General features: G+C 47.3%; 1 protein-coding gene across 5 annotated transcripts in view; it reads left to right on the top strand.

The window, feature by feature from the left end:
- Nucleotides 1–2,077: 2,077 nt before the first annotated feature.
- Nucleotides 2,078–13,030, top strand: part of NCR3LG1 (natural killer cell cytotoxicity receptor 3 ligand 1) — a 60,855-nt gene continuing 49,902 nt past the window's right edge. Inside the window, exons 1-6 of one of the 5 annotated variants that reach the window (XM_079788164.1) lie at nt 2,080–2,517; nt 3,209–3,355; nt 3,972–4,319; nt 5,342–5,656; nt 7,404–7,446; nt 9,820–12,312. In XM_079788164.1, coding sequence (XP_079644290.1) covers nt 3,268–3,355; nt 3,972–4,319; nt 5,342–5,656; nt 7,404–7,446; nt 9,820–9,862 — 837 coding nt within the window. In that variant the 5' untranslated portion in view covers nt 2,080–2,517; nt 3,209–3,267 and the 3' untranslated portion in view covers nt 9,863–12,312. Of the gene's footprint in view, nt 2,518–3,208; nt 3,356–3,971; nt 4,320–5,341; nt 5,657–7,337; nt 7,469–9,819; nt 12,313–13,030 lie in introns of those variants that run through there. The other 4 variants (XM_079788165.1, XM_079788163.1, XM_079788162.1 and 1 more) reach the window with 4 other exon arrangements.

The raw sequence follows: 13,030 nt of genomic DNA, 5'->3' as shown, positions 1-13,030 counted from the left end.
TAGGGTCATGACGGCTCAGCCGGGTTAGGGTCACGTGAGGGCTCAGCCGGGTTAGGGTCACGTGAGGGCTCAGCCGGGTTGGGGTCATGAGGGCTCAGCCAGGTTGTGGTCATGAGGTTTCAGCTGGGTTAGGGTCATGAAGGGTCAGCTGGGTTAGGGTCACGTGAGGGCCCAGCCGGGTTAGGGTCATGAGGGATCAGCTGGGTTAGGGTCACGTGAGGGCTCAGTCGGGTTGGGGTCATGAGGACTCAGCCAGGTTGGGGTCATGAGGGCTCAGCCGGGTTTTGGTCATGAGGGCTCAGCCAGGTTGTGGTCATGAGGTTTCAGCTGGGTTAGGGTCATGAAGGGTCAGCTGGGTTAGGGTCACGTGAGGGGTCAGCTAGGTTAGGGTCATGTGAGGGGTCAGCTAGGTTAGAGTCATGAAGCCTCAGCCGGGTTAGGGTCACATGAGGGCCCAGCCGGGTTAGGGTCATGAGGGATCAGCTGGGTTAGGGTCACGTGAGGGCTCAGTCGGGTTGGGGTCATGAGGACTCAGCCAGGTTGGGGTCATGAGGGTTCAGCTGGTTTGGGGTCATGAGGGCTCAGCCAGGTTAGGGTCATGAGGGCTCTGCCGGGTTAGGGTCATGAAGGGTAGGCTGGATTAGGGTCATGTGAGAGGTCAGCTAGGTTAGGGTCATGAAGGCTCAGCTGGGTTAGGATCATGTGAGGGCTCAGCCGGGTTGGGGTTATGAGGGCTCAGCCAGGTTAGGGTCAGGAGGGCTCAGCCGGGTTAGGATCCTGAAGGGTCCTCAGGGTTAGGGTCATGAGGGCTCAGCTAGGTTAGGGTCATGAGGGCTCAGCCAGATTAGGGTCATGAGGGGTCAGCCGGGTTAGGGTCACGTGAGGGCTCACCCGGGTTAGGGTCATGAGGGCTCAGTCGGGTTAGGGTCATGAGGGCTCAGCCAGGTTAGGGTCATGAGGGGTCAGCCAGGTTAGGGTCATGAGGGCTCACCCGGGTTAGGGTCAGGAGGGTTCAGCCGGGTTAGGATCCTGAAGGGTCCTCTGGGTTAGGGTCATGAGGGCTCAGCCAGGTTAGAGTCATGAGGGGTCAACTGGGTTAGGGTCACGTGAGGGCTTAGCCGGGTTAGGGTCATGAGGGCTCAGCCGGGTTAGGGTCATGCGGGGTCTACTAATCTTGATTGAGATATTTAAGAGATGACAAAAATAAATTTAAATATTGAAGTATATTTACATTGTATGTAACCAACAAACAAAATTATATACATATTTTTTCTTTCACATATTGGACACTGTAACTGCTGTGGTCTTGACAAACCAGTAAACATGTAAACCCAAACTAGAAGTGCCATAAAATAAACTCCTTAAACAGGAAGTTCATGAGACTTTGGAAAGGTGATACCATGTGGTTGTTTTCTCCCTTTTTCCTTCTCTTTCTTTTTCTTGATGTTTCATCTTTTGTCCTTTCTTTCTTTTCTCCTTTTATTCCTTTTTCTGTCCTCTCTCCTAACTTTTCTGTTGGTAGAATCCTCAGTACTTGAATCTGTCTCACTTCCAGAAGAGGAAGAAGAGGGAAACACACAGTCATCTGAAGAAAAAGGTGTTGATCTATGTTGGGATTGGTGGTGTTTCTGGTTTTGCTCTCTCCCTCTCTCTGCGCCCCCCCCCGCCCCCCCCCCCCCCGTTGTTTGTGATTGCCTTCATGCTGGTCCTGCATCTTCAGGACTTGTGCGTGGGCACTTCTTCTTTTTTTAAAAAATATATATTTTTATTAATTTCAGAGAGGAAGGGAGAGGAAGAGGGAGATAGAAACATCAATGATGAGAGGGAATCATTGATTGGCTGCCTCCTGCACGCCCCCTACAGGGGACTGAGCCCAAAAACTGGGCATGTACCCTTGACTGGAATCGAACCCTGGACCCTTGAGTCCCACATGCAGGCTGACGCTCTATACACTGAGCTAAACTGACTAGGGCACTCTTATTCATGTCTACAAAACCTGCCTGCCTTGGTGAAAACTGTAGGGGAAAAGGCCTTCCTGGGTGGGCTCAGGCCGGGTGAGGGTGCTGAGGAACCAGGGTGGGGAGCGCCGGGCACCGCCGCTGTGCAGACCGCCGGACCACGGGGTACTCTCCAGTTACGTTGCAATTTGCCTACAGAAATTAGTTGTAAGTTATTTCGGATGTGAAACCTGACCTCAGACATTTCCTTTGCGTTCTGTGAGGATTTTAAGTCCAGTTATCGTCCCTAACTTCACGGCAGCCAGGGCTACCAGCCCACAAGTCCCTGCCCAACGGGAGAGGTTTGCTGGGTGTCATGGCCCAGACACTCTCAGGCGGAGCTCAACGCTGATAGGTTGAGCTGATGAGATGATGCAAGGGTGCCCGGCCCCCTCCGTCTCCAACCACTAGGATGAGGGCCTGGGAAGTTGCCAGGTGGATTCCTCCAGAGGCTGCCTTTGGGACCGGATCACTCCGCGGGGACACTGGTGCTACAGAGGCTGAGACCCTGAAACTGCAGGTGTGTGTGTGGGATCACTCCTGGGGAAGTGCAAGGTTCCGAGCTGGAGACCCCGAGCCTGCATTGCTTGGCGGGGATGTGCAAGGTTCCGAGGCAGAGACCCCGAGGGATCGCTTGGTGGGGATGCGGGAGCTTCCAAGGTTGAGAACTGAGGCTGGGGGTCGGGGGTGGGGGTGGGGGCGGGGAGAGGGGGATCGCCTGGCGGGGCGGGGTAACTTCCGAGGCTGCGGGGGAGAGGGGATGGCTCTGCTGGGACGTGGGAGCTTCCGAGGCTGAGACCCGGAGGCTGCCGCTGGGAGGGGATCAGTCCAAGGAAGTGGTCGGCAAACTCGTTAGTCAACAGAGCCAAATATCAACAGTACAACAATTGAAATTTCTTTTGAGAGCCGAAAACCGACTTCTGCGCATGGGCCATGAAGTTTCGATCGCACTGTATGTGCGCGCTGCACGCAGCTCGGGGAGCAGTTTGCCAACCACTGGTGCAAGGGGAGGCGGGACAGTGGGGAGGCCGGAGCTCCCGAGGCTGCAGCTTCCGAGGCTGCGTGCTCGGGTAAATCTTAAATCAGATTGAAGGAGGGGCAGAAAGATTTAGAAGGCGCAAAGAAGCCACTCTTGTACCAAGAAAGTGAGCGCCCTAAGACGCGGATTTGCGGACTGCGCCTTCCGACCGACCGAGGACTTCTCTTTCTAGAAAGAAACGGCCACGGCCTCCAATGCAGACCCGGGCCGGCGAGCTGGTCCTCCTCAGCCATGACTGTCACCGGGACGGCGGCAGGCCGCACATTGCGGGGCGTCCTGCGGCTGCTTCCTGTCCTGTGGTGCTGGGTGTTCCCCGCAGGTAAGGTGGGTGCGGCTCGGGAGTGGTTGTGGCCAGGCACTCTCCCTGGTCATCTCCTTCGGGGATCCCGCCTGCCGTCCTCAGCCACCTGTACCTTAACAGTCCCCAGCTCTAAGCTTTCCTTTGTGGAATTGTAGGAATCAATTAAACGGATTTGAAAATTTCTAAGAGATTGCTAGAGACCAGAACAATCAAAACAATATTGAAAAGGAAGAACAAAGTTGGAGGATCTTACGCGGATTAAGGAGGGGCCATGAACTAAGGGCCTCTGTACGTGAGATGCCTCCGTCCCCCCCCGCCCCCCCCACCCCCCCGCCAAAGGAGTTTGTTTTTTGTGTTTTGTTTTTTATAAAGGGTCAGGTAGAGTGCCCGCTACATAGTAAGCTCTTTTTTAAAAAAAAAATATTTTTATTGATTTCAGAGAGGAAGGGGGCGAGGGAGAGAGAGAAATATTAATGACAAGAGACTCATTGATCAGCTGCCTGCTGCACGCTCCCTACTGGGGACCGGTTAGGGCAAGGAATTCGTTTTTAATTACAAGGTAGTATCTGAGAGTACAAGGCCAAAGTTTTTTTTTTCAAGGTTCTCCCATAACTGAATTTTCTTATTTCCACAGATTTCTTGATAGTGGAGATGGAAGCGAAGATTCAGACTGTGTTGCTGAATGACAATGTCACCATCTCCTGCAAGGTCCCTGGTTCCACACCCCTGAACACCGACATTACGGGTGTTATCTGGTATGTGAAGCACCAGGCGAATGAAACAGAGCACGAGGTGTTTAAAATGTATGGAAACCATCAACAGGCGTTCAGACCCGGAGCCAGCGTGTCTCTAGCGGGGTTAGAGAAGGGGGACTTCTCACTGCACCTTCCTGGAGTCCAGCTGAGGGACGCAGGAGAGTACCGATGTAAGGTGGTGGTCACCCCCGAGCAGGCCCAGGAAACAGTCTTTCTTAACGTTTTGGGTGAGTGCCTGAGGCAGTGTCCTGTGGTTCCCATGGTGATGGGGCTTGGGGTAGAGATGTGGGTCAGTGAAGGAGAGCAGAAGTTTGGGCATGGGCCTTGGAGTTGGATAGACACGGGTTTAAGTTCTGGGCTTCCCTGGGCGCCTGGACAACTTAGAGCAAGTTATTAATCACGCTGAACCTCAGTGTCCTTTTCTGTAAACAGATGTACTAGTACCTCTGTAAAGACCCTGTCTCCAGCCCTAGCCGGTTTGGCTCAGTGGATAGAGCGTGGGCCTGCGGAGCAAAGGGTCCCGAGTTTAAAAAAAGACCCTGTCTCCAAATACAGTCACAGTCTAAGAGAATGGGCTTAGGGCTTCAACACATGAATTTGGGGGTGGGGCCACAATGCAGCCTATAACAGGGGCAATGTCTCCGAGCCTTCAAAATTGTACTTAAGACTTCGAAAGTTTTGTAGATATTAATTAGGGGGATGGGAAAATGTATTAGGATTCATTTCTTCCGCAACTGACAGAAAGCCTAAAAAGATTTTTTAAAAAATAGACTTTATTTTTTAGAACAGTTTTAGATTTACAGAAAAAATTGCAAAGATAATAGGTTCCTTATGACTCCTGCCTGTGCACATACCGCTTTCTCTATTATTGACCTCTTGCATTAGTATGGTATATTTGTTATAATTAATGAACCAATATTGATACATTTTTATTAATTAATGTCCATAGTGTATTCAGATAACCTTAGTTTTTGAAAGATGAAACAGAGGGCCGGAGACCAGGGACCAGGACACAGGCTTTATTGGAGAGAAGACCCCTGCTGGCTCCCTTCCAGAGTGAAAAAGAGAGGGTGTGCCTGGGTAAAGGCACCTTTTGAGGGGAGGGAATGAGGGGACGGGATTACGTAGGCTAAGCAGAATCTCATTCGCCTCACTCACCCTTCCTGAAGGCTTGCTATGGGTCAGGCTTTGAACTGATAATAAGCTAATCCCAACCTGCCCTCAAATCATGACTTCTCTTCCCTGGCAGCTTCCCCAGAGTGCACCTTGTTTCGAGAGCAAGCCAAGGTGAAAGATGATGGCGACAAATATATTTTGTGTAAGGCACGTGGGTTCTACCCAGAGAACATTATCATAATATGGTATACGTGGACCCAGGAGAATCCCCAGGGCCAGGAGATTTCTGAAGGTATCACCACTGGTCCAGCCATCAAGAATGAAGACGGCACATTCAACATCACCAGCCGTTTGAGGCTGGAACACATTGTGACCACCTGCCAATGTGTGATAAGTCACATATCCTTGCCCACCTCCTGCAGATTGAACTTCACCCAGTTTCAGAGAGGTAAGCATCCTCTAAACGTTTCCCTTACTCTTCACCTTGATGGGGTATAACGTAACACTCAGGTTCCCAGTTAGTTCAGGCCAAGATGGGGGCTAATGGGGAAGGAGAGAAAGCTTGGTTTGGCCTACTTCAGCCCCAGAGTCAGCAGTCCAGACTAGGTCCCTACGCCAGGGTGGATGGCCTAATAGGTGGAGAGTGGTGACAAGAGTCCTCAGGGTTGCTGTTAACTATGGCCCCTTAAGGAGCTGGGAGGTCTATATGACCTGGAATAGGAAGCCTGTCAGCTACAGGGAGAAAGGGGATAGGATCCTGTCCATGCCCCCTGAGGATAGGGCTCTATCAGGGGCCAGAGACCCAACCCTACCAGCAACTCTTCTGGCCAGGCTCCAGGGCCACTGCAAACTGTTTGCTGGTAGAGGTCAAATCAGGAGTTCTGTGCCCAAGCTGGGGAGTCCATAGTAGGGAGTCCTGCAAATGCCAAGGCCTTTCCCCAGGCACACTAGATCCTGAGCTTAAGATAATACAGCTCACTCCAGATCGCCCCCTGCTGGTGGGGTGGGGTTAATTGAGCTCATATCTTGGTTTCCATGGTCATGGCTCTGGTCCTGGGTGGGGATGACCCTGCAGGTCAAATGCATCTGCCTAGAGCTGAGAGGGGTTAGGGAAGCAGGGGCTGACTGGTTTTGCCAGATGGGGCCTGGGGTGGCCCTGGAGGGAGAGAGGAATTGTTTTTGGAAGCAAGGGCCAGGGATGTGTATGAGTGTGGTGTGTGTAGAATATGTGTGGCACATGGGAAATAAGGAATTGAAATATGCTTTATGTGTATAATCTCTCATATAAAACGCCCGATGCTGTCACACCATAATGCTGTCACAACCAAATGAGCATTGGCGGGGGAGGGGGGGGATGGGGTGGGGGAGGGGTGACAGGGGGCGGGGCATGATCTACTAGTAGTGATGGGCGGGGCGGCCAGCTGAGGCAAGTGGAAGCGAGCTACCCGTGCATGATTTTGTGCGCACTGGGCCTCTAGTATAATGAAAGAGATTTGTGTTGGGGACTTGTGGCTGCTATAATAAATTGCCACAGACTGGGTGGCTTATAATCAACAGCTTTATTTCTCACAGTTCTGGAGGCTGGAAGTCTGAGATCCGTGTGCCAGCATGGCTGGGTGAGGGCTTCCTTCTGGGTCACAGATTCCTTGTGTCCTCACATGGTGGTGGGGATGAGGGAATCTCTCTGAGGCCTCTTATATAAGGGCACTAATTATTCACGAGGGCTCCTCCCTCATGACCTAATGATATCCCAAAAGCTCCACCTCCTAATACCATCACATTGGGTATTAGGATTTCAACATATGAATTTTGGGGGGACACAGATATTCAATATATAGCAGTGTATAGTGATGTAAGATGGTGTAGTGTGGAAGCTTTGGACATGTGCACAGCATACATATGTGGTAGGTGGTGTTCCATATTGCCCTGTATTTCTGGAAGGTGCTAAACACACTATTTGATGTGTGGAGGTGTACGTGATAGGGATAACAAGAAGTGTGGCAGAGGATTGGTGGTTATATCTATGACAAGAAATGACACACCACCACAGATATCTTAGCAGTGGTTGTGTGGTTACTTTGGCCCCGGCCCGTAGGTTTCCTTTTAATGTTTGCCTCCTCTTTCTGCAGGATCTGAGATGGGAAATGCCTGGGAAACTACTGTGATTTGTATTATTACTGTTGTTTATATTGTAGTAGCAGCAGCAATCATTGGACTGATTCGTTGTTTCAAAAAAAGGTAAGGGGTATGCCAAAGCAAAGTTTAGCCCTGTGTTTTGGACTTGGCTCTGGAAGTTCAGGGATCTTTGCCAGTGGGTGATATTTGAGAGTTCTCAGGATAGATGCCAGAGGAATCTGAGTGTGGTGTGTGTGTGTGGTGTGTGGCTTTTTCTGATGCTGTGTCAGGGAAGAGCGTCTCATTAGATCCATCTGTGGTAGCTGCGACTCTGGGGAGCTGCACTGTAAGGCCCCTCTGCCTCTTCCTGACATGCAGTCTCACCGTGAACCAGACCTCACTGTATTCGTTCAGGCCAGGCCTTCGAACTGTGTATGGGCTGCAATGTTGTTCTCACACATAGAACCACAGCTCAGAGAGGGGAATTCCTTCCCTAGGTGCTCACATTTTGTTAACAGCTTAAAGGGATAGCTTACAACCAGATTTCACCATTAAATCAAGAATTTCTAGCCCTCATTGGTGTTTCCAAACTAAGACAGGTTTCCAAACCTTTATCTTGACTGTGGTCAAAACAGCAAATAAAAGAGCTCAAGGTAAAGAAGTCTAAGAGACAAGTGTAAACAAACATGTTGCTTAAAATGGTTCTAGATATTAAATTTTTTTTGCGGGGGGAGGGGGGGGGCCGTTGAGGGGAGGGAAGGGAGGGCCTCCAAGGCAGAATCTGTGCAATAGCTAATACATCTCATTAGAAATGCTGGTGTATGGTCCTGGGGAAATCACTTTATAGAGCTGGTCTTCCAAGTGGTTTTTAAAATTTATCCTTCTATTGAAGTTTTTAGGTCAATTATGTATGTTGACTAAATTTACAAATAAACTTGTTTATCCAACTTAAAAAAAAAGAAGAAATGCTTTAGGAAATTAGAATAATCAATTAATCAAGAACAAAGGCCTTTTTTCTAAAGTTGGCCAACTGATTCATGGGACATTTTCTTCTTTTTTAAAAAAAATATTTTTATTGACTTCAGAGAAGAGAGAGAGAGATAGAAACATCAATGATGAGAGAGCAACATTGATTGGCTGTCTCCTGCACACCCCTCATTGGGAATCAAACCCACAACCCAGGCATGTGCCCTTGACTGTAATTGAACCCAGGACCCTTCAGTCCGTAGGCCAGTGCTCTATGCACTGAGCCAAACAAGCTAGGACGGGACATTTTCTTCTGATTGGACTTAGGCCAATGCGAAAACTGGATATAAAGTGATTTTCGAATGATTCTTTTGAATGATATTTGTCAATGTTCTTATATTTCTGGCCTTCCTCTGGCTTCTGATATCTAGTACTGTCACTGTTAGCAGACATTTCACATTGAAAAAAGAGACTACTAAAGCCTTCATAAGCATTCTGGATTCTGTCCTTGTTTGTAATGAAGTCTCCAGGCCTCCAACCTTCCCTAATATTTGTCCTTTGCCATGTAACTTTTTAAAAAATATATTTTTATTGATTTCAGAGAGGAAGGGAGAAGGAGAGATAGACAGAAATATCAATGAGAGGCCATGTAACTTTTCAGTGCCCTCCAACCATGGGCTGCCCCTTAACATAGGGCTCAACCTTGTGACTTGCACTGGCCAATAGAATGAGACAGAAGTGAAAGAGGCCTTGTGTATTACCATTTGCTTTCTTTTGTGCTGACATTAGTGAGAGGAGGACACTTCCAAGGTAGCCTGTAGGAAGATGAGAGACACTGAAACCAGTGCTAGTTGCTCTAGAGGAGGTCAGTTAAGATCCCACTTTACGTCATGCCTAGGTTCTGCAACTTTAAACAAAACAACATATAATGAAGCTAATTTTACTATAGGCTAATTGATATAAACAAGAGGCAAAATTCCTATGGCATCTCATCAACATTATAATGGGAGGACATTGACCAATACCACGTTTTTTTTTGAGAACCAGCTATAGATTAGACGACAACCATCCAGTTCCTAGACATGTGAACAGATCTAGCTGAGATCATGACCATCAACAGGGTCAACTCTTGAATGTGTGAGAAATAAATATTTATTATTTTAAAGCCATTGTTTTAGGCTTGCTTGTTATATAGCAAAAGCTAACTGATACAGCTCCTCGGAGAGCTGAGTTTTGACCAAAAGTGGTTGCTCTAGAGCTGTGAGAGAGTCTGCTATGAAGCATGCACTCAGGTAACGTGATCTACCTGTGCCATCTCAGGAATCTGCTGCTATCCTCATCCCAAGCAGGTCCAGCCAGTGCCTGTACAAAGCAGGAGTCTTTGGAGCTCTCTGTTGGAGTGGCCGAGACTTGCTCAGAGTTGCACTATAATCTGAAACTCTTGCTTCCCAATCCTTTCTCCTTCCTCCCTTCACAGATATCAGATCTACATCATGATCTAAAGGTTTTCCTCATCTATTTCTTTCATAGGTCCGACTCCCAAGACCTCTCTCCTATTTCTAACATAATCTAGAAAGCTGCTTCTCAGGAGACTCAAACTACTACTACAAGGAGAGACTGAAGAATTGGAACTCCGTGCTTTCACTGAGGTGCATTCATGATGTCTTCAGATGGAGGAGCACTGGAAAATCGGCAGTTCTTACACAGACGGATAACAGAAACCACACGCTTTCTCAGAGAACGTGTAAGTAACTGACTTACTTTTCCTGATGACTGCCACAGCTTTCTCAAGAGCAGACTGTTCAAGCTGCCCTCCTGGATAGCCTCCGGCCAATCATCTCTTTCCAAGAACAGGAGAAAGCAACACTTTCCAAAGAAGATATACAAATGACCAGCATGGGTATAAAAAGGTGCTTAACATCATTAATCCTCAGGGAAATGCAAAGCAAAACAATGAGACATCACCTCACGCCTCTTGGAATGTCTACTATCAAAAAGACAAGAAATAAAAAGTAGTGGCAAGGATGTGGTCAAAAGGGAAGTCTCAGGTTGGTGGGAATATAAATGGGTGCAGCCATTTATATTGAAGTTCCAAAATAATTTATATATGCAGTTCCAAAAAAAATTAAAAATGGAACTACCATATGAGCCAGCAATTTTACTTCTGGGCATTTATCTGAAGGAAAGGAAATTTCGAACTTGAAAAATTATCCGTACCTCCATCTTTATTGCACCATTACTTACAATAGCCAAGACATGGAATCAACTTGTGTCATCGATGAATGAGGGGATAAAGAAAATGTGATACACTCCTACACACAGTCATGTGCCACTTAACAAAGGGGATGCATTCTGAGAAATATATTGCTAGGCAATTTCATTGTTGTGTTAACATCATTCATTATACTTACACAAACCTAGATGGTATACTAGTAGCCTATTGCTCCTGTACAGTCAGACTACACTAAAAATCATAAAACAATATGAGACCAAATCAAGCAGAAGAGAAAATGATATCAAGAGATATAGTCAACAGGCTAGGCTATGTATGATCTCACTTATATGTAACTCCACATACTGTTTTTCAGAAAATGTATTTTTATACCTAGAAAGAGTACACTCTAAAATAGCACTAAAAGGCCCTGGCCAGGTGGCTCCGTTGGCTGGAGTGTTGTCCCATACACCAAAAGAGTTGTGGGTTCAATTCCTAGTCAGGGCACATACATAGGTTGCAGGTTTGATCCTTGGTTGGGGCAGGTACAAGAGGCAACCAATCAATGTTTCTCTCCCACATCCATGTTTCTCTCTAAAATCAATAAAAACATATTCTCAGGTGAGGATTACAAAAATAGCAATAAAAGTATAGCATAGTAAATACATGAGCCAGGAACAATCGTTTATTATCGTTATCAAGTATTTTGTATTGTGCATAATTATATACACCTTTGTATGACTGGCAGCACAGTAGTTTGTTTACACCAGCATCACCACACACCTGTGAATAACGTATTGTGCTACAATGTTAGGATGGCTGTGACTCCCCAGGTGATAGGAAGTTTTTAGCTCCACTATGAGCTTATGGGTCCACTGTTGTATATGTGATCAGTCCATTTTCCTCGAAACATCATAATGAGGCATATTACTGTGCACACAATGGAATATTATTTAGGCATAAAAAAGGAAATCTTGCAATCCATGTCAACATGATGGACCTTAAGGGCAGTATTTTAAGTGAAATAAGAGAAAGCTATGTATGATCTCACTTATATGTGAATCTAAAAAAGTACCCTCTCCCCCCCACCGCCACCTGCCCCAATGAGCTCATAGATACAGAGAACAGATGGGTGGTTGCTTGAGGTTGGGAATAAGAACAAGAAGGGGGAAAAATGGGTGAAAGGGATCAGGAGGTACAGACTTTGAGTTTTATTTATTTATTTTTAAAAATATATTTTATTGAATTTTCATAGAGAGGAAGAGAGAGGGATAGAGAGTTAGAAACATCGATGAGAGAGAAACATCGATCAGCTGCCTCCTGCACACCCCCCACTGGGGATGTGCCCGCAACCAAGGTACATGCCCTTGACTGGAATCAAACCCGGGACCCTTCAGTCCCCAGGCCGACGCTCTATCCACTGAGCCAAACTAGTTTCGGCTGGACTTTGAGTTTTAAATAAGTCATGGGGGTGTGATAGCACAGTGACTCGAGTTAATAATGCTGTATTGCATATTTGAAAGTTGCTGAAAGTAAATTTTAAAAGATCATCATAAGAAAGATATTTGTAACTGTATGGTGATGAATTTAAATTAGATTTATTGTGGTGGTTATTTTGAAATACATACAAATATCAAATTTTATCCTGTACACTTGAATCTCATATAATATATGTCAATTATACCTCAAATAAAAAAGGGGGTGGGGGGAAAGCAATATTTACTGGCTGCAGATTTTGACCAGTTTCCATTTCATACTCTATTTATGTTCAGTAAGTTCAATCTGTACATGTCAGTATATGAATAAAAATATTCCCCTTTATTAATGGCTGAGTTATTCTTTGATAGAAAATAAGTGACTTATCCCCTATCTCATGATTAGTAAAGAGTGGAGCTTGGATTTTTTAATTAATATACCATACTAGAGGCCCGGTGCACAGGATTCGTGCACTGTTGGGGTGTGGCCTGTGAGTATAGGCCCGGTGTGGGAGCATCTCTCATCCCCTGGCTGTGGACCCGCACTCTGAGCAGCTGCTCTCTGGTCCAGCATCTTCTGTGGAGCCAGAGCACTCGCCTCTCCAGGGACCAGGTCGGGCTGGGCCCAGAGACAATAGCACTGAGAGGCAGTGGAGTAGGCCTCACTCCTGCGGCAGCCAGGAACCTGCCTCAGGGGTCAGCTCTGTGAGCCTGGTGGCGCTGCAAGGCCTGGGGGTGTCTGGAAGAGGTGGGTGGGGGGCGGGGGGAGGAGGAGGGTGTTTGCAGTGGGAGCAGCTGCTCATCCCAGGTCAGCCCAGCTGCGCTACCACTGTGGTAGCACATTGACCACCAGGGGGTAACTCCTGCATTGAGCACCTGCCCCCTGGTGGTCAGTGTACGTCATAACAACTAATCAACGGGTCATTCTGGTCCTTCTGCCATTTGGTCACTGGGCTTTTATTACATAGGATTGATTACCAAGGAAGATCCAGGGTGTGAGGTTGGGCTGTGAATCATGAGCTTGATCATTAATTAAATCTAGAGGAGAGGCTTC

The sequence above is a fragment of the Cnephaeus nilssonii genome (assembly GCF_951640355.1).
Source record: "Cnephaeus nilssonii genome assembly, chromosome: 13".
NCBI classification, from domain to species: Eukaryota; Metazoa; Chordata; class Mammalia; order Chiroptera; family Vespertilionidae; genus Cnephaeus; species Cnephaeus nilssonii.
This window is presented reverse-complemented; position numbering and strand designations above follow the sequence as displayed.